This window comes from Centruroides sculpturatus, unplaced genomic scaffold (genome assembly GCF_000671375.1).
Source record: "Centruroides sculpturatus isolate CEXI.00-Female unplaced genomic scaffold, Cexi_2.0 scaffold11, whole genome shotgun sequence".
NCBI classification, from domain to species: Eukaryota; Metazoa; Arthropoda; class Arachnida; order Scorpiones; family Buthidae; genus Centruroides; species Centruroides sculpturatus.
Genome location: NW_019384501.1, coordinates 146,447 through 169,145, shown reverse-complemented (window position 1 = coordinate 169,145; position 22,699 = coordinate 146,447). Strand labels below are relative to the sequence as shown.

The 22,699-nt window shown below is 33.2% G+C and overlaps 1 protein-coding gene across 6 annotated transcripts in view; it reads left to right on the top strand.

Annotated features, from left to right (window-relative positions):
• LOC111622061 (period circadian protein-like) overlaps positions 1 to 22,699 on the top strand; it is a 78,336-nt gene that overhangs the window by 14,644 nt on the left and 40,993 nt on the right. For all 6 annotated transcript variants that reach the window (XM_023364378.1, XM_023364375.1, XM_023364377.1 and 3 more), the window contains one exon: positions 7,210 to 7,252. In XM_023364378.1, coding sequence (XP_023220146.1) covers positions 7,210 to 7,252 — 43 coding nt within the window. The remainder of the gene's footprint in view (positions 1 to 7,209; positions 7,253 to 22,699) is intronic.

Here is a 22,699-nt window from a genome sequence, read left to right as displayed (position 1 = left end):
AATAAATGAAACACACATTAGATTATATGAGATATTAAATATCTTTTGTAAATATTAACTTTTTTTTTTTTATGTAGAAAGTAATAAAAGATAATTCTTTTAAACATAAAACAACTTTAATTATAACTCCAGAATTTTCAGTCAAGTCAATTTAAATAAAAAAGATAATGTTTGCTTCAAAAGAATTGGCTAATTTCTCCAGCATGGTGAGGGATGGGACCTGATATATCTGGGATAGACCACCCCCAAAAAATTCCTGGAAATTTTTTTTATTTGTTTCTTGTTAAAGATTTGTGGGCTTTATGGTGATGTATTAGATGAACAAAATTACCATAGATAATAATAACTGTGGCCGTATGCCTTATTTTATGTATATATTTTTAATACCAAAAGCGCTCAGCAACTAAATAATAATAAAGAAAACACCTTTTTTTGCCGAGAAATAAATATAATTTGCAAAAACAAACGTTTTCAGCCTAGTTAATAGGCCATCTTCAGGTCGAAAAAATGGAACGCAAATGTTCCATAAATAGAACATAAAAATATTTAAATCAAAAAANATTTCTGTTTTAATTAATTAATTTATTTATTTGTTTATTTATTCTTCCGTTATTTTTTACTTGTAAAATTTTTTGATTTAAATATTTTTATGTTCTATTTATGGAACATTTGCGTTCCATTTTTTCGACCTGAAGATGGCCTATTAACTAGGCTGAAAACGTTTGTTTTTGCAAATTATATTTATTTCTCGGCAAAAAAAGGTGTTTTCTTTATTAGTATATATTTTTATTTGTATTTCCTTCGTTTCCTTTCTTTTTCTTTCTTCCTTTGTCTATCACCTTCTAGAAAATTCTTCCCTAATCCTTTCCTGGTAAGGTGGTGGTGACCTACTTTCAAGAACAAAGAAGAGGCGAAAAAGCCTGAGGGCGAAAAAGGGAACTCGAACTCACTTTCTGGCTCAGACGTCGTAGAACTAAGACGTGCGAAGAAGACCTCCCGGTTGTTCTGACAGCAACGGTAGGACAACGGAGACGAGAAGTTAGCGATCGGAAGGAGTCAGAACACATACATCGGTATAAGAATCTCCAAAAGCTTGTTAAGAAAGCCTGGGTCATTCTTTTCGACGTACTGTCTACGAGATTTCACCATTAGGCCATCACCACCAGCAGTCCAAGATCATCGGCACTGGGTACCCATTCTTTCCTATTATATCTATCCTATTGTCTATCTTTTCTTCCTCCCCTTTTTTTTTTTTTTTTATTAGTATAAGTAGTTTTTAAGTATTAGTCATAGTTTCACTTTTTGCTTTGTACCGCGGTAAAACATTTTGTTACGAGAGAAAAACTTAACTTCCGAAAATTGTAAAAATGATCAATATAAGGAGCGTCGGAATCTCAAAAAAAGAATCCTGTAAAAACGAGGAAAGTAAACACTGGTGAAAAGGGAATATTTATGTGTATTGTTTTCTTAACTTCTCCCTGGAAGTGTAATCACCACGTGTATATCTTACATAACTTTGTAGTTGTATCTGGATGACGGGTTTTTATTTTTTCAAAGAACCCCCTCTCATTAGTCCATTTCCACTAACCCTTAAACATGTACTTGGCAACACCCATACTACCTATGCATACTGACTAATAGCAAAAATTAGAAAGAAACAATTATGTACAGGAAAAACAAAAGGTCTAGTAGGAATTTTTCTACAATAGTACAGTGAGTGAAACTGTGATATAATGATCTCATATATAATGATTTTATTGTATCATTAAAGCACTCTTTCATTTATTTCTTATGTAATGGAGTTTGTGGATTTTTTCTAGATTTTACTTATGTGCAGGATTTTAAAAAGACTCATTATTTTTTCATAATATAGCTTATACTTTTTGTATTATTTTTTTATACTTAATTTTTTAATTCTTTCCAAGTGGAGAGTTAAACTCCCAAAAATATTCCCATGTGCATGATCTCACTTGTATCTATAATGACATATAATTACAGTACTTAAAATAAAAATTGTTATATAATCATGTTGTTTTATCTTCTAAGTAATGTATTAATAATAATTAAAAATTTATTTAAGCATAATTTATATTTATCTTCAATTGATAATGAATGATACTTCATATGGGAGTAAAAATTCTTTTATACAGATGCAATAATTTGTATTTGAACATTAATATTTTTATATTTTACAAACTTTATTATTGTAGTTAATAGCATTTCATGAAATTTATATCTTTGAACAACTTTAACATAGCTTTTATACCAAATATATATACAGGGTAATTCTGAAATAAGTGTGCATATTCTGAGGAACATTAGAGTAACTACAAAGAAAATTTTTTGCCAATAAACTAGATGACACAGATAACTGCATCAGACCACAGGTAGCTGCAGTTTTGGAATTGCACATTGGTCACTCACTGGATTCAGTCCTGCCACATCTTATATTTATTGTTGTTATGCAATATGGTACTGGCAAGTGGCTGGTAGGAAATTATGCACACAGCAGTTTACATGAGATAAGCTTGCCAACATACACTTGGCACTAGAGACAACTGACACTAACTGTACCATGAACAATTTCAAGAGAGGTAGCTGCCCAAACTTTACACATTTCTCACCAGTGGCACACTCAGGATTTACTTGGGGGAGCTGAGTTGAATGGATAAAAAATTTTTAATGTAAATTCAATAAAATTCCCACCTTATGTGATCACTAATCCATAAATAGTATAGAAAGAGAAGACACCAATAAGTAAAATAAAAAAATGAATTTTAATTACAAAAATATTTTTGGAAAATTTTCTACTGTTTGCTTTTTTTTTTTTTGGAGGGGGCCAGGGCTCCTTGGCCCCTTATGTGTGCCACTGTTTCTCACTTTGGATCCAATGTTGATAGAGAAGGGAACACTGCATGGGAATTGTAATGAACAAAATGAATGGTGGACACTTTAAACAAATGTTGTGATTTCTGTACATATTACCATTGTGTCCATAAATTATTGCAGCCTCATTGCTGCATTTTATGTGTACTCCTTGCTTCCTGTACCACTGATAGTGCCAAAACAACAGACTGCACAATGCCACCTACGTACCTCCTGAGAGTGATACTAATTGTCATTTTTTTGATGTAACAATGTGTCTATGGCATCTAGTGTATTGGCTAAAAATGTTTGTATTTAGTTCTTCTAATGTTTACCAGAATATGCACACTTATTTCAGAATAACCTTGTGCATGTACACAGTGAAGTGTCAAATCTGTAGCATCAAAACTTCAGATTCTGTTGTCAATAAATGGACATTAATCTTTTCAATGGTAACTTTGTTACTGGGCTGCAATTTGAAAAAATTGTAGACCTATAAATTCCCACTCTTGTCTGTCTGTCTGTCCTTCATTATCTCAAGAATAGTGTTAGATAGATGAAATTCAAGACCAGATATGGAAAGCTTAGGGCAGGAAGTCCAGACTGTTTATGAACTTCTGATGTAAACCAAAAGTCACATTATTTCATTTCAAAAATTTCCTCTGAAAAGAGTTAGATTGGCATGACTCTATTTCTAACAGAAAAAGTATGGTGTACAAGGACAAGATGCTACTGATTTAAGGTGGAGAGCATATATTTTAAATTAAATTATTTAAAAATATGATTAAAAATTGCAGCTTGGCATTGTGACAATATCACAATAAATAATTGCTTGTTATTGTTCTAACATTCATTCAGAATTCCTAATTTGTTTAATTTTGAAATTATGATTAGTATATTTTTTTGTTTAAATATAGTAATTTTATAAATTATACTATATTTGAAATCCTTGTAAGTATTTTTACATTCTATGTGAAATACTGGCTTGAACTTAGACCTATACTTGAATTATAGTATATTTGGAATTTACAGTATTTAAAATGCTAATTTACATGCATATTTGAAAATCCAGATAGGTCTGGCCCAATTAGGCTGGATTTTTGATGCTTCACTTTATACATACACACAAAAATAAAGTGAACTATTCCCATAAGTTGAAAATTACTAAAGTCAGGAGAATTGGACTAATTATAGCAGACATAATTGTCATTAGAACATTTGTTTACACACCCCTCATTGGACTAATTGTAGCAGACATAATTGTCATTAGAACATTTGTTTACACACCCCTCCTACCTACCTGCCTTTTTTTTAATTATGTTTATGTTTACTTTACTTGAAATGGTGCAAATTATCAAAAATTACCTCAGAATGGTACATGGGGTCACAAAAGCATCCTTTGTGACCCCATGTACCATTGAATTTCGGTGAGAAACCCTCATACAACCCTATAATATAGAATCTCCATACACTTGCCGAGGACATGTATAATTGTTATGCAACCATAGTTAGTCTGATTCCCATAATTAGTCATTTGAAAATTATGGATTATGGGACTGGTTCACTTTATTTGTAACATCTTGTATATGATTTTTAAGAATTTCTATTATTGAAATTATTCTAAATTGTATGAACTATATACTGTACTGGGTGATCATAATTAAAGAGTAGGTGTTCAGACAATAGCAGATGAAAGGGGGTTACAGGGGCTTAAGTCCTCTGTCTCATTTAAAATTTGAACAAAATTTATTTTTTCAAATTTCAAAATGTTGTTTTTAAAAGCATTTACGACAATAAATATGGTTTATCAGACCATCCACAATACAATCATCATAAACATGCATTAATATAGGAGAGTTACTAATACACTGCTGGCCTTTAAAAGTGCCACATCAGGAAGGAAAGCAAGTAGCAGAATCATATTTATTGTACACTACAGTATAATGAGAGGAAGATATGATTAAATTGACAGATAATTTGAAGTACACAGCATGCAGAAATCAGTACCCAAAGCAGCTGTCCAAGCAGAAAAAAACAGCTGTAATTAGGGTGGCCATCACCCAATGCCTAAAAAGGAGGAAACTGTTGGGGGTAACCCCCACACATCCTGTTGATCCCATGCTTTCCTTTTTTTATACATACATGTATAAATAAAAAATGGAAAAATAAATTTATGAAATGTTCAATAATCAGTGGTAATATTAAATGTCGAAAACCATACATGAAATAACAAATGGAAACAATGTAAGAAATGTTGAGAAAGAAAAAAAACATTCAGTATTTTATTAAAAAAAACAAAAGAAAAACAAAACAAAACTGAGGACATGGCTGTCTACTTTTTATATTTCTGTCTTTTGCTTGCCATTTCCAGTAGTTTGTTGTTGACAAGAAGTGTTTTATACATAACTGGAAATCATTCTGCCGAAGTCTGAAAATGATTGGTTAGACCTTTCATTTCTGCCTGCCCTCATCCAATAAACATTTGTGACCAATTTGTAAACATTTGTAAAATTTGGCCTCTTAGCGAAGAAAATGGCCAAAGTGCCACTAGATCAAAGTGGTGTGGGCAACCTGGAAATGCTAACCATCTTCCTCAATTTATTTGAAGTGACAACTGAACTATTTTTGTACACATTTTTTTACATCCCAAAAAGAAGGAAAAATTGATGTCTGGCGCAAGGTGATTCTGTATGGCAGACAGAGTAGTCAAATGCCTGACAATCCGGCAAAAAGCCGGACATCTGGTCACCTTAACTGTAATCCACCTGGGTATCGAGTCAGAGTTTGTATGGCAGGTACATGTGTGGCAGGCCATGTGGCTTCAACTCTATGCCAGAGTTCATCTGTTGTACTAGCTGGTGAGTGGTGCAGTTTCTGGCAACCATTGACCAGATATTTTCAATTGGTGACAGATCTGGAGAACATGTTGGCCAGGGCAACAGTCAAACACCCTGTATTTGACAGCATGGGCAACATGCAGTCGTGCATTGTCCTGTTGAAAGGTACAAAGATAGGGCACTGTGACGAACCTTAAAACATCAGAAATGTAACATCAGCTGTCCAAATAACTGGCTCTGCAAACAAGAGGTGCACTCAATGGCACCTCACACCATCACTCCAGGTGCTGGGCCCGCATGATGATGATGATGATGATGAATGCAAACTGGCAATGATCATTCCCCTCAGTGCCTCCATATATGGATATAGCCATCATGATGCTGTGTGCAGAACTAGGCTTCATCTGAAAAGATGATGTGATGCCACTCCTTGTCCAAATTCATCATTGAACACACCATTATAGGTATGCCTGTCTCTATGTGACTATGGTCACTATGCTGATAATCCGTGGTGCTGCAGATGACACTGCACTGTCTGCACAAACACTTGTTCTGAAAACAACCCAAGTTCCTGACTTAGGGTATATGACATGAATGTACAATCCTGCAAGTCCATGCAGACAAGATATCTGTCCTTTTAGGCATTAGTGATCAGGGGCCACTGAGATCCCGCACAGCATTCTCTATGGCCTTCCTGGACCCATTGATTCCATATTCTAGTGACAGTCATGGGATCAAGAACCAACTCAAGCAGCTATAGTGCAGAACGATAAACTGTGGTCCCAGTAGGTTACAGTTCTATCATGATCAAACTCTTATACGTACTGGTAGATGTTCTTCCTCCTTACATGAGGCATGCAAAACCTTTACATAAGCAATCAATGTGCAAATGTGATTTCTGTATGAGAAACCCACTTTACATTCTTCCCTTTTATACAGACTGTAGATGGCCTTACTCTTACCTGCTTTGAGAGCATGCATTGAAATACTAATCATTTGCATATCCCAGCATATTGTACTTTTCATGCAAATTTCATGTTTGTTGTGTGCCACCTTTGTGGTATAGCAATTTCAATTTTAATGATCTGAACAGATATTTTTCATTTTTGAGTTAGCTCTTTCCTTGGATACTTCTTCAGCCTCTCTGTAGGAAGAACTATTGATTAAATCTCAACCAATAGTTCTTTCTACAAAGAGCTCTGAGCATCTCTTTAAAGGGAAATCAAAATAAAAAGCTCTTTAGTTGTGATTGCCCTGTACTATATCACTGCTGTTTTGTTTTTGGTAACAAATGTAAGCAGCTAATGATGGCATTATATATTATTTATGCTATGATATTAATGCCAAACAATTGCTGGATAAAATTGAGCTACATTACTGTTCCTATTAATAAATAAATACATATTTAATTATTAATAGTAGTGATATTGTAGACCAATTTAATCTGGCAATTGTTTGACTTTAATATGATATTAACATTATTAATCACATTTTTTATTTTTATTAGGAAATGTTACACAAACTCCATATACCTTTTATTGTAGAATTCGGTAAGTTTGCTTTTTATAATCTGTATAATAAGAAGTTATACTATAGTACAATTTCTGATTAATTAAATTACCTGTAGAATAAAATTTGATTTTAATTTTTATAATTGATATCAAGAGAGATTAAACATTACATAATGTAAATATTTATGTAAAACTTTATTTCTACCAAGTAATTTTACTTACTAATTAAGTTAAATTATATAATTTGCTTTGAGAGATTTGATAGCATTCACATTATATATAAAATATGCAAAGCAAATAATAAAAGTTCAATGTTAAATAATACTTGTAGTTGCATTACAATTAGTTAAAAATTGAAATTCAGATTTTAACTTGTAAGAAAATGAAGTTTTACTACAAGTTATGCTTGAGTAGTAATTTGATAAAAGAAATACAATAGATGCTCCAATTTAAACTCCTTTGTTATGTAAGCAAATACTGATACCTTGGGGGAAGCAACTTACTGCTTGTGTTGAAATGGTAGAATCTCTTGATTCTGTTGGGTAGATATCAGGATGATGCAAGAGGTTAAAGTGAAATATTGGGTAATGGTGGCAGACACTGAGACAAAACTCCATTTTTACAAAAATATCCTGTTTTATGAAAGAACAAATAAAGAAACACTTATGAATAGTTCTCAAAAATGGACACTTTCTTCCCCAAGCCTATTGGAGTGTTTAATTGCAACTTCTTGAATGATAGCTCAGTAATTGCAGAAATGTGTTTTCCTTCGTAAATCCAAGAGAATGTAGCTGTAGTTAAGAGGTTTCAACTGCATCCTTGCTGTAATTCCAGTGTAATAAACACTTTCCCTTTATTTTTCTTACATATGTCATGATAAAAGATCGAAATCTCTCATTTATGAATTTCACTTTTCCCATTTTCTAACTTACCTGAATCTATATCTCACTTAACAACACATTTCTTTTCATTTTTGCACCTTTTGAAACAAAGAGAATCTTTTATGTTACTTTCCTTCTCAACAGTAAACTAAGAGAAAAATAAAAGTATAAGAAGTGAAGTGTTTGGACTCAGATTTTTGACTGGTAGAAATATTTTATGATGATTTATGAAATGTTATATATGAAATGTCATTTTTTCTTAGCCAACTCACTTTGAGATTGAGTCTGGGAAATCAGAGCTATTCTATTTCTGACAGTTCACTTATATTTAGTTTGCCAGATTTTCACGATGTTAAACAATAACAGGTGATGGAAGCACCCCTCATCTCCACCATTACAATTCAACATACTTAAATTTCCTCATATCTGGAAAAATATTATTGTTATCATTATTAACCAAAACATGTAAAGTAAGGTGTTACTTAAATTAACAAAGAGTGGGGACAGGCATTTAAATAACAATGTACTCATTAGGACAAAACAGGTTATATTTATTAACCACTAGCTGTTACCCGTGACTTTGCCTGTGTGGATTTTGCAAGCAAACTCCATTTATATTCAGTATTTCAACAACCATAGTAATTGTTATATAAACCTTCTGCTGAGAATGATGAGAATTGCTGAGAATCAAATGAACTGTTTTCAATTTGATCAATTTTCTGGAACATTTACAATCATTCTGTAATTGAACCAATATAAACCACAACTATACCCAGCAGAAAATAATTAAATATGTAGTCAACACCTTATCCTTCTCTGAGAGGTTATTTTTATTAAAACAAATGTTTTCGATCCATTCATTGGATTATCTTCAGGTTAAATAGAACACTTCATAAATAGAACAACACGTTTAAATATTCAAAAATACAAATAAACCGATAACATAAAAATAAATAATACTTGTAAATAATATAAATATTCAAAATAAATAACATAATATCAATACTAAATATTAATACCGTCTGCCTACCTGAAAACGTTTGTTTTAATAAAAATAACCTCTCAGCAAAGGATAAGGGTGTTGATTACATATTTAATTGAACCAATATGCAATAAAATTTAAAACAGTTCAAACATTTGGCTAAAAAATCGAAATATATAAAAATATTTATAACAATGTCTGAAATGTTATCAATTTAATACACCTAAGTACTCAATGAAGACTAAACATAGTTGAAAAAAAAAAATTGCATTTAAAATAGTACAGTAGAAGCCATTCTCAGATTAAGACTTAATCCTCTTCCCCCCGCAAGGGGAATTTCAAAGAATCCCTTCTTAGTGTGCATTAGAAGTTGGAAATTTCCCCCAGGGGGAATTTCTTGAATGATAGCTCATGGTACGTCACGTAAACCATGTACTGTACATGATAGTAGGGTACATTGTGTAAAGTATTATATTATTTTTCCGCCCTCTACAACGATTATCAACACGACTGTGTGCCGGAAATAGCTGTTACATAATGGGTACTTTACATGGATTCGCGTTAGTGTGCCAGGCCTGGACTTTAAGCATGCACCGAATTAAATAATGACAAAGTTAGTCAATAACAATCCAATATTTAATAAAATTTCAAGTAATGACTATATACAAAATTTAGTAAAAATCAAATAACAATTTATTCAATGAAAATCAATAAGAATCAACCCGACAAAACTCAATCAATCTATTTTCTAGTTTAACTCCATTCCCCTTTGGATTTCGACAAAATTCAAAGACTTGACTTATGTACAATAATTCTTATAAATTAAAGGTCCTAATAGTCACCTCAATATACTAGGAACCTTTTTTCTCAACTCTCAAGACTTTCTCTAATCTTCGATCCACAAATCGAATAACTTCATAAATCGCCTTAGAACTACTTTATCCTATCAGACACCTCTCTCTCGTTTACTGCTATGAAGCTCATCACGCTCGTTGCTAACAGAAGTTCACCTTGACCATCTTCACTTGAGGTTCGGACTTTATACTGTGAGGTGATGTCACAATTCTGATAGCGATTACTCCCCTCATTTACATACTTATTTGCTAACAAACTTTTTCTGTTTGTCTGGCAGCCTATTTTCCGACAATAATTGCTAACCTTTTACATTATTATTTTTGACAATTTTCGGGATGTTTTATTCTTTTAAGGTTTAACAAGTTTCCTAAGTTGTGCTTGTGGAGTCTCCCCCCTTTTTCTCGGTGCGGACGTACCTTTCTCCGCTCGGGAGCACAAATGTGCGTGAATTTTAACTACGGCGCTTTTCTCTAGTCAGTGAGTTGGTTTCTCTTCTATTTTTAAGTTTCTAAGGTGACTGGTGAGGAAACCTTCATCCTAACAAAACATAAGCCCCAAACAAAATTAGAATAAAAGCAAAAATAAAAGTAATGCTCGGACTTGGTTCCTTACAATCATGAAAACCACATTTTCATGACGTACCCTAACTGTTTACCAAATTTCACCTCTTTAAGTTCAGCGGTTTGCTCTGGGCAATGATGAATCAATCAATCAAGTGATTGATTGATTCATCATTGATTGACTGATGAATCAATCAATCAAGTGATTGATTGATTCATCAGTCAGTCACTCAATTGTCAGTCAGTCAGTCTCAGTCAGGACAAGTAATTTATATATTTAGATGTTAAACATTTTTAGGCCGTTTTTAATTTTTATTTCCTATTTTTTTGAATTAAGTGAAGAGTGTGTTTTTTTTAAGATTATTTTAGATTAAAATATTCAAGCTGGAACGAACTTCAACACAGTAATAACAATATCTTAACTCACTATTCCAGCAATGTTTTACTCTTCCAACAAATGTTTTTGGCTCACTTCATAAGCCTGCCTCAGGTCTGTTTTAGTTTAAAGTTCAAAATTCCAAATTAAAATGTTAACCATTCTATGCTCATTGTTCTTATAAATTTTAAATATAACTGGTGGAGCATGTGGTTTCTATATAGTTTTGTGTACTTTAACATTGTGTATGATAGTTCATATTGATAATATATGGCTACTTTGTTAAGTTGTTTCCTGCGGTTTATTGTAAAATTATAACCGAGCAGCAGATAAGGATTCACAATCATTGTAATTTATATAATTTCCTTTTAAAGTGGCTTTATATATATCCAGTATTTCTAAAATTCTAAGGTGTTTCTCATTGTAGACTTGTTTTAAAAATTTGGCTTCTTCCAGATTTGCAACCGTCATGGGCTCTATGGCATAACTGGCTAATGCATTTACTGGCTTGTTGTGGTCTATGTTATATTTATGTTTCTTGAGTCTATAGCAGTATTTTTCAACCTTTTGTATCGCACAGCACACTTGAACCTATAATTAAATTTCTGTGGAAAAAAATCATGATTTAAAGTTGCATTTGTAAATATTCTATTGCCATGTTACTTGCTACTTAACCTAATTCTTTTTGTCTACATTTTTTTGTAAATTACATAAAACAATATTGTTGTTCCTTAAAATAGCAGCAGGTTACAACAATGGTTATATATATTAATAATTTTCATTTACATAAGAAAAGCAATTAAATTAAGTCTTAATTTGCATTTAAAAGTGGCAGGATGATTGCCTTCAGAAACCTGCCCAATGTACTGTACCTCTATTTCTACATTAAACTAAATATGGACAATTATATATACAGTTTTGATTTAAAGAAAGTTTTATTTTAAATGGAATAAACCGAGAGTTATGCACATATAATTTTTTTATGAATATATATTTTTTACTACATTATGTATATGATTACTTATTATAACAATTAAAAACTTGTATAATCAGTTTGAAGAGGTTTTAATTTTGACATGTACACTTATTTGTTCTTTGGGCTTCTTTTGAAAATATTGATAATTTATTTAATAACCTTCAAAAATTTTCACAACACACCAGTTGAAAATCACTGATCTCTAGGATAATGGTGGTGGTATAAGTTAACAGTCAGTTGAATCTTTTATCCATGATTGGGATTGAATAAATTTCTGGTACCCTATTAATATTATTATTGTCTTTACCATTACACAACAACTTGTATACAGTGGGATTTCAGTGATAGCATATCCTGGCTTTTAAATAAGGCAATTCTCTGATAAATTGAATTCAGTTGTGGATTGAAATCTCTCACTATGGACCTGGGTCTAGATTTTGTGGATGTAGTGCTTCTAGTAGAGGATTATCTATTATTTTTCAATTTTTGAACTTTTAATCAGAGTTCTCTTATAACTATGTGCCAGTACAATGTTTTTCTATTTGGTTGAGTTCTTTTCTTTTGTATTCATTTACAGAGGAGATTATTAGCTGAATTCAACCCAAAGTTTTATGATTGTGTCAAATTTGCTCTTGCAGCAGAAGCTGCCACTGAAGGAGCAAAGAAATTCATTCTGCATATCTTACCAGCAAAGTCCATTCTTCTTACAGTAGCCACCATACAAACAAGACAGAAGAGGAAACAAAATAGTAAGAACTTTTCAAAATCAAGCCTACAATTAAACCCTTGTAGTGAATGTGGTGGTGCACACCTGAGAAGTAAGTGACTATAACTAGATATTGAATGCCATTTCTGTAAGAAAACTGGACACACAGAACATGTTTGCAGAGCTAAAAAGGCAGCTGAACCATCAGTATTGTTATCATACAAATGGAAAAATTGACCAGCAAAGACATCTGCTCCATCAAAGTTGTATGGATTGAATTATCATACACTGTTAATAACATTGGCCATGCTACATCCCATAAATGCAAGATTACTGTTCAACTTAATAACCATCCATGTCAGAAGTGGACTCTGGTTCTGACTATACAATTATTAATGAGGATAATTCAAAAGTCTACAGCCTTCTAAAGCATCCAAAGTTACAGAACCTTTGTGCTTTGTGATTTCCAATGTTATTTAATCAACCTCAAAGGACAGTGTACTGTTCCAGTCTCATACTATAGACATGCATGTCAGCTCTGACTGCTTGTTGCAATTGGTTCTCATTCTAACCTTCTCAACATAGACTGGTTTGAACTATTTGGAATTAAATTGTATGGTGTCAATGTTGTTTCTTATGATGTGATCACAAATGTGAGACTATGAGGGCACAGGGTCAGTTCCCTAATTGCCACTTACACGTTGAGTTGGTAAAACTCGCTCATTTTGTCACTGGATGGCTTTAGGAGGGCAAATTTTGAGTGGAAAGTGCGTTGGTAAGTCAATAAGTGTCCAGGTTTCTGAATAGACAGATTTATAACAAATAACAAAATAAAGGTTTAATGAATTGTTTCTGGCTAAATACATTCAGGTTATAGAAGGATAGATGCGACTAAATATGGTTAAAATGCGATTACAAGATGTATTATTTACAACAGGGCAATTCTATAACAGCTATGCCTATTTTCGTTGAGAGAGAGAAAGTTCACAGACCTCTATGTGTTGATGGAGAGCTATTGGAGATGATCGGTTACAGTTTGGAAGTTCTGGAGCCATTACATGTCTTTCAACCGATGTCTTCTCTTTTTTCTGGATTGGGTCCATTGCGTGGAGGTCTGGGAGACTATCATACATATAACTTCCAGTTTATTCACCTTGAGCTTCCAGTTATTCCATCTTTTATAGCATTATTGTAGGAAAGGGGTCACGTGATCATCCTTTGTTGATGATGACTTGCATTCTTTGATGACTATGTGTCAACTTTCCCACTTGATTGTTGATACAAAAAGTGACAGCCAATCCAATACTCTGCAAAGAGAGTTTTTTCCATCGGGGATGTTTACAATTCGAAAAAAAATGTTTAACATTGATTACAAAATCTCACGCAGTCTCACACAAAGGTCATTGACAATTTCCACAAATGTTTGATGGGAAACTATGCAAATACAATGATCCCACTGTGTCCTTACATGTGAACTCAACACTCCCACCAATTGAAATGAAGGCATGTCCTGTTCGATATGCTCTCCATCTGAAAATTGAAGCAGCTTGCTGACAGATGTCCTTGAACATATGAATCACATGTGAGTGTCGGTTAGACAGGTGGCCTGACCGCCAATAGATGGCTTTGAGCCTAGTCTACTGTACATGGAATATATCCTTTGTCTACCTCCCTGTCAGAACCACTTTTGTGTTAGACCTCATGCTGGTCACGCGTGTTGGTACTATGTTCCTTGTTACTTTCAATAAAGTTTACCCAGTAACTGTAGGTAAACTCTACTTATTTTAAACTTGTCAACATAATGTTACAAGCCACACCTGTTGTGCCTGTCATGAAGTCATCTGGTGATGTAAAACTATATGATTATAAGGCCATCTTGAACAAAGCTTTTAGGGTTCATCTATACCTAATTCCACCTATGGTCCACCTGTTGGCATCCCTTCCACCTGTAACAATATTTGTAAAATTGGATTTGGCTCAGACATATTTGCAATTACCTGTTGACAATGTCATAGCACAGCTGCAAACAATCACCAGTTTCCAAGGAACTTACAAAGTAAATCATCTACAGTGTGGTACCAGGAGTATTCCAGAGTTTGGTAGACAGACTCCTCAAATCTCCCTGAGGTAATAATGTATTTTCATGACATCCTTATCTGTGCTGCTAACAAGGATGAATGTGCATTGAGACTTTGTACTATTTTTTAGAAAATGTCATATTATGGGTTACATACAAAGTGAAGTGAATTTTTGGTGTCTCAAATGTTGAGTTTTTTGGTTATCAAATTCATAAAGATGGATTTCAGCACCATCAAAGGTGACTACAATGAATCAAAAAAGGCTCCATTTCAGTCAAAGGAACTCAGACTCTTATTGGACTTGTAAATTTTTATGATAATTTTCTACATCACAGGATCACTATTGCAGAACCATTATATTGACTCCTGATAAAAAGGACATTCTGGAAATGGACAGAAATACATCAAAGAGCTTTTTATGAACTGAAAAATCCTCCTTTCATCAGAAAATGTATTTGTTCTCTTTGATAGAAACAAAGAAATCAAACTCAAATGTGACACATTGCTTATAGGCATGGAATGCAGAGAATAGACATGAATCACCTGTAGCTTTTGAATCTCACACACTTACAAAAACTGAATGTGGTTGCACAAATTGATAAGGAACGTGGTTATGCACTTGCTATCATTTATGCAGGGCTGTGGAGTCACATAAAAATTTACCGACTCTGACTTTTCCTTACCATCTGACTCTGACTCCAACTCTGACTCGGTTTCATATACATAACAAGTTGGTAAGTAAAAGGGAGTCGGAGTCGGTGGATTTTTTCACGACTCCAACTCTGGCTAAAACACCAAAACTCCATGATTCCGACTCCGATTCTACAGCCCTGCATTTATGGAGTAAAACATTTTCATCATTTTTTCTTTGGAACGAAATTTCGTATGTATACAGATCACAAACCACTGTTGGGATTATTAATGACTGATAAACCAACATCTTTAATTCTATCACTTTTCATGTTGTGGTGGACACTGATTATCAGTGCTTATGATTATATTCTTGTGTATAGACCAGACAGGGTGTTGCAAATACAGATGCACTGAGCCATTTACCACTTCTAATTCCATGTGTTGATATTCCACCAACCAGTGAAGCAACTTGGACATTTCATTGGTCACTGTTTCAGATATTGCATTACTAACATGTAAGGATCCACTGTTGAAACATGTTTGTCATTACATACCGACTGGCTGGCTCATGTGATAACCTTTCTGCATTTTTTAATTATTGTACTGAACTCTCCCTTCACAATGCTTACTGTGGAGAAGTAGAGTGATAATACCACATCAACTGCAGAAGAGGATCCTGAATGAACTTCATCTTGCTCACCCCAGAATTATGAAGATGAAGAATTTTCAGAATACTCGTCTTCTGAGGATCCAATTCACCCATGGGAAACACCAATGAAACCATGGTCTTGATTACATATAGACTTTACAGGGCCATTTCAATGAGAAATGTTTCTTGTAATTTTAGGTGCAACATGAAAATGATTGGAGGTGAAATGTATGACCTATACCAGTACCTCAACAGTGATTAAAGTACTTCAAGAACTGAAAATTACTCATAGTATTCTTGATAGCATTGTGCCAGATAATGGCCCACAATTTGCCTCTGAAGAGTTTGGCCATATGCTTAAAATGCAATGGCATCCATCAGATATTTATTGCACCTTACAGAAGGAAATTGGTTAGCTGTGCACATGGTTTGCTCCACAAAGGAATCACTGAAGAAAATGGTACATGGAGATTGGTCTAAAAACCTTTGCAAATTTCTTCTGCAACAACGCATTACCATGTGTGTAGCTACTGCTCTGAGTCTATCAGAAGTACTGTTCAAGAGACATTTGTGTACTTGTCTTGATTTGTACATCTAGACCTAGCACCTATCACTACAATAAAGTCAATAAATTATTTTTTTTGTCTGTATACGTTCATGTACAATCACACACATGACAGAATTGCTAACTTCTTATATCAAATTTTCAAATGATATGAGGATAGTGATTCATACAGTAATCAACAATGCAATTAACTTTGGAAAAGCATTTAAGTGTTTTAGTATGTCTTTTGATGACAATATAACCTCAGAAGATTCTAATTCAGATGAAGAGACAAGTGACTGGTAAAATGCTGTTGATGGAAGTGATTGTGTGATGATGGACATTTCAGATCTTTTTAGCAGACAATGAACACAGTTTTTGCCAAAAACAAATGAAATGTTAAAGATTTACGTCTCATGTTATAATTTAATGTTTGACAACAAATCACAACATGAGACACAAATCTGCATTTAAGAAAGCTTTGGCATTGTGGAATTCAGTAAGCTGAAACACAAAAGCTAATGATGAAGTTGAAAATATGTTTAACACAAAGTTCACTGTACCTTGTGAAACATGTTAGAATTCCTACTACAGCTTAATGAAAAGTCTTTTTTTTCTCAGAATGCAAAACTAGTTAAACTAAGTGAGAAGATCAACCTTACATCATTTATTACTGCTGATCTTGAGTTTTTATGTGAATACAATGCAATTATGGAATCTATTGCACCTGCTGTGACTGTGCTAAAAGGTGATTGTTATTTAGGCACATCTTTACCAACAATATTGGCAGTTAAAAAGCCACTTACATAAGCAATGGAATTATTGTGAAAAGTTACTCATTAAAGCCTTGTTAAAAAAGTGTAAATAAACATTTTTCTATATTGGATTTCATAAATGATGAAACAAAATGGTTCATTTTGGCTACAATTAAACATCCCAAATTTTGGAATAATTATTTTGAGCTTCAGGATTTTTTCCTCTGAATTAATTTGGACAATCTCAGATATGATTTCAACCAAATCTGCTTCATCAATCTCTTATTCCAATAGTTCTTGGATATCGTCAAGATTCATATCATTAAAACAGTCCTCTCCCACAGATTTAGCAAGTTTTAGTATTAATTCAGTTCTGTTTTCTGCTGGATCGATTACATTTGAGCTTTGAATTGACCAACTATAAATTTGCCAATCAATTTGGAATAATTACTTTCCAACAGTATCAAGAGATGTGCAAAGAAATATTTTTGAAAATGTGTCACATGCTTAATGCTTAAGAAGGAACAGAAGAAAATAATGATGCAATGACTGGCATAAATGACTTCAGCTGGGTTGCTTTGAAAGAAACGCTGACTTCAGAAAACATTGAAACCAAGTCATATCCAAATTTTCACATTTGGTTGTCAACGACAATGAGTTATTTGGAGGGTTACTTACATTTCCAAATTTTCTTTCACAGAAACAATTTGTGAGTAGAACACCAAGAAATCAACCATTGCATATTAATGGGTAGAAATATTTAGACATTTCACAGCAAATCATGTACCATATAAACAAGTTTTAAAGCTTTCCAGTTTGTCTTGTGTCTCCTGGAAACCAATGCTGCAGTGAAAGACTGTTTTCTGCAATAAATGTTATGTGGACAATTGAAAAAACACAGCTAAAAAGTTGAAATGTTACTCTTGACTATCAGCATGCCTTTTAATCTTGGTGACAAGTCCTGCAAGAAAGTTTGAGAAACTGCTGAAGAAATCTGTTGTGTTACAAAAATCTACTTATCTATGAAATATTTGCCATTGGTCCCAAATGCTTCCAGTCTGTTGTCTGCTTTAGAGTAAACTAACTTTCAGGCAAGACACGATCAAATGAAAAAAGTTATTTTACTGGTCTTGTCAGAAGGTGATTTACTTCTTAATATTAAAATATGCTCGATAAATAAATCTATGGTCATATTAAGTACAGTACATGTGCTATATTTTAAATAACTATTTGTAAACAACAAAGAGTTAGTGTACACTGTACTGGTAATAATCTGACATCCTGCTTTTTCATCAAGAGATCAGGTCATCTTGCTTGCTTTCCTGTGGGCACTAAGATGGCTATCTTAGTGCCACACCAGAAAGTAAGCAAGACCACAGGATGGAAAGAGTTAAAAAAATCCTTGCTTACTGTCAGTTCATTAACAGACAAGTCAGTGAATGAAGGTTTTCTACCATTTTCTATGTATTTCTCCTCCCTTTACTTTCAACCAATCTTCCTCATTGCTTTTGACATTGTAGTCTACATATATATATAAACATCTAAGCCCAATATTTTATAATAAGTCAAATGATTGACAGATTAATTGGGCTACTTTACGATCACTATTAATTAGATACTGAGTAATTTGTACTACAGGTAGACCTTAAGTGCCATCTCTTATTAGATTTAATAATTATAATTAAATTAATATTTATTAAATAAATTTAGAATATTCTGGAAGAAAAGAATTAGTTTCGAGTCCACAACTACTGCTTACCATGTGGATGCATTGCCAGTTACACTACGCGGACATCCATCAAATCTTCCACTTCCAGACCTATTTAATTTAAATATAACCATCCAGGGGCGCCGCTAGCTGTTTGAACGCCCGTGTGCAATACCGATTATGCCGCCCCCTGTTTAACTACGACTACCTACGCTGAGCTTGCCAGAAAGGCTCTTTGCCGCCCCCCTGGACGTGCCGCCCGTGTGCGGTGCACGCCTTGCACACCCGCTTACAGCGGCCCTGTAACCATCCTCAGTTACTTATTGAGCCTACTGGGGACAACTTGAGCATCTACAGCCTATAATCATCCACTATGGCACTCAGCCAGCTATGACATCCTCGTGACATGCAAACAGAGGCCTATAGGGTGCACACAATTCTGTATAAAAGGAGATGACATCTCACTGATATTTTTTTAATTTTATGCTTTTTAATGAGGCAACAGACAAGACAAGATGCACATCAATCCAGAGTCTAGTGATCCATCATCTATATTATATACAATTGATCAATTATAAATACAGTACATGTTTAAAAACTGAATCTCAAATTAATGGTGTTTGCTTCCTTCTGCCATTTTCATGGTAGTCAATGACAACTAATATGGTGACCCAACTACAACTTTGGAACTACGACTTTGAAACCAAAGATGTGCCTGTAAGATATTTCTGTTCTGAAGACAATCTGTTTCCATTGTTGAAGGAATTCAGAAGGAAATGAAATTAAGCATTTTCACTATAAAACCAATTCTCCATCTTTATTTCCACTAAAAGTTGCCATTATTTCATATGGTGCCAGCTGAAGTTTCCCAAGTCTCCTGCGTGGCATTAAATTACCTCTATCTTGGAAAAACAATCCAAATCTGTGGTTTGCACAACTAGAGGCCCAATTCACCATTGCTAACATCTCCACAAACATAACAAAATATTACTACCTCATCTCGACAACTGAATCAGATATTTTACAATCTATGTATGACTTAGTGACAAAACTACCCAAGTATGATAAAATGACACAATCAAACTAGTCACAATCAGACTAATCAATATCTATATGGAAAGTCAAACATGTAAACTCTAAACTTTATTACAAAGGCTGGAGCTAGGCAATCACAATTGAACAGCCATCACAATTGCTTACAGAAATGCATGATCTCACCAGCAAACATTTTAGTGAAGATTTACTAAAGTCATTGTGACTCCAGTGATTTCCAAGTAACATTCACCATATTTTGGAAGCATTGAATGAGACCCTGCTGACCATGCTGCATGCCTCAATCAAGTGCCAGGAGCAGTTCTCAATAACCATTTCAATCAAGAAACAAATGAAGGACCTAACAATGCTACCCTGGTACATATATCATGCTATCAATGTCAAGTGAGACATTATTCTCAAACTTTCCAGGACAATCATGAATACATCCCATCTCAGCAGTGTTGACAATACAAGGAACCAGAAGATGGCTATAGCTACAACCAACAGACTGCCGAAAATCTATCGGGCTAGTTTTATGCTACTTATTAGATAAATTACGTAATCAATTTGGTACTAGAGGTAAGGATCTATAATCCTTTGAGTCACAACTCCAGCTTTATTTAGTAATCCTTCCTCATTCACACATCGCCAAGTATTTGAAAATATTTCCTTTTTACTCAAAACAAAAATATGAGTAAAGGTTTACNGAATTCGGTAAGTTTGCTTTTTATAATCTGTATAATAAGAAGTTATACTATAGTACAATTTCTGATTAATTAAATTACCTGTAGAATAAAATTTGATTTTAATTTTTATAATTGATATCAAGAGAGATTAAACATTACATAATGTAAATATTTATGTAAAACTTTATTTCTACCAAGTAATTTTACTTACTAATTAAGTTAAATTATATAATTTGCTTTGAGAGATTTGATAGCATTCACATTATATATAAAATATGCAAAGCAAATAATAAAAGTTCAATGTTAAATAATACTTGTAGTTGCATTACAATTAGTTAAAAATTGAAATTCAGATTTTAACTTGTAAGAAAATGAAGTTTTACTACAAGTTATGCTTGAGTAGTAATTTGATAAAAGAAATACAATAGATGCTCCAATTTAAACTCCTTTGTTATGTAAGCAAATACTGATACCTTGGGGGAAGCAACTTACTGCTTGTGTTGAAATGGTAGAATCTCTTGATTCTGTTGGGTAGATATCAGGATGATGCAAGAGGTTAAAGTGAAATATTGGGTAATGGTGGCAGACACTGAGACAAAACTCCATTTTTACAAAAATATCCTGTTTTATGAAAGAACAAATAAAGAAACACTTATGAATAGTTCTCAAAAATGGACACTTTCTTCCCCAAGCCTATTGGAGTGTTTAATTGCAACTTCTTGAATGATAGCTCAGTAATTGCAGAAATGTGTTTTCCTTCGTAAATCCAAGAGAATGTAGCTGTAGTTAAGAGGTTTCAACTGCATCCTTGCTGTAATTCCAGTGTAATAAACACTTTCCCTTTATTTTTCTTACATATGTCATGATAAAAGATCGAAATCTCTCATTTATGAATTTCACTTTTCCCATTTTCTAACTTACCTGAATCTATATCTCACTTAACAACACATTTCTTTTCATTTTTGCACCTTTTGAAACAAAGAGAATCTTTTATGTTACTTTCCTTCTCAACAGTAAACTAAGAGAAAAATAAAAGTATAAGAAGTGAAGTGTTTGGACTCAGATTTTTGACTGGTAGAAATATTTTATGATGATTTATGAAATGTTATATATGAAATGTCATTTTTTCTTAGCCAACTCACTTTGAGATTGAGTCTGGGAAATCAGAGCTATTCTATTTCTGACAGTTCACTTATATTTAGTTTGCCAGATTTTCACGATGTTAAACAATAACAGGTGATGGAAGCACCCCTCATCTCCACCATTACAATTCAACATACTTAAATTTCCTCATATCTGGAAAAATATTATTGTTATCATTATTAACCAAAACATGTAAAGTAAGGTGTTACTTAAATTAACAAAGAGTGGGGACAGGCATTTAAATAACAATGTACTCATTAGGACAAAACAGGTTATATTTATTAACCACTAGCTGTTACCCGTGACTTTGCCTGTGTGGATTTTGCAAGCAAACTCCATTTATATTCAGTATTTCAACAACCATAGTAATTGTTATATAAACCTTCTGCTGAGAATGATGAGAATTGCTGAGAATCAAATGAACTGTTTTCAATTTGATCAATTTTCTGGAACATTTACAATCATTCTGTAATTGAACCAATATAAACCACAACTATACCCAGCAGAAAATAATTAAATATGTAGTCAACACCTTATCCTTCTCTGAGAGGTTATTTTTATTAAAACAAATGTTTTCGATCCATTCATTGGATTATCTTCAGGTTAAATAGAACACTTCATAAATAGAACAACACGTTTAAATATTCAAAAATACAAATAAACCGATAACATAAAAATAAATAATACTTGTAAATAATATAAATATTCAAAATAAATAACATAATATCAATACTAAATAATAATATCGTCTGCCTAACTATATAGAGCTTATTATTTCATACTAAATTTCCTGCGCTTTTTTTAAGCTTTTAACCGCAAACTTCCAAGCGGAAGGAAGACCCTCCGCATCTCTTGCGTTAATACATTTTTCTTCAAGTTTGCTTCTATAGATTTCTATCTTTTCAGCTGTTCTTGCCAA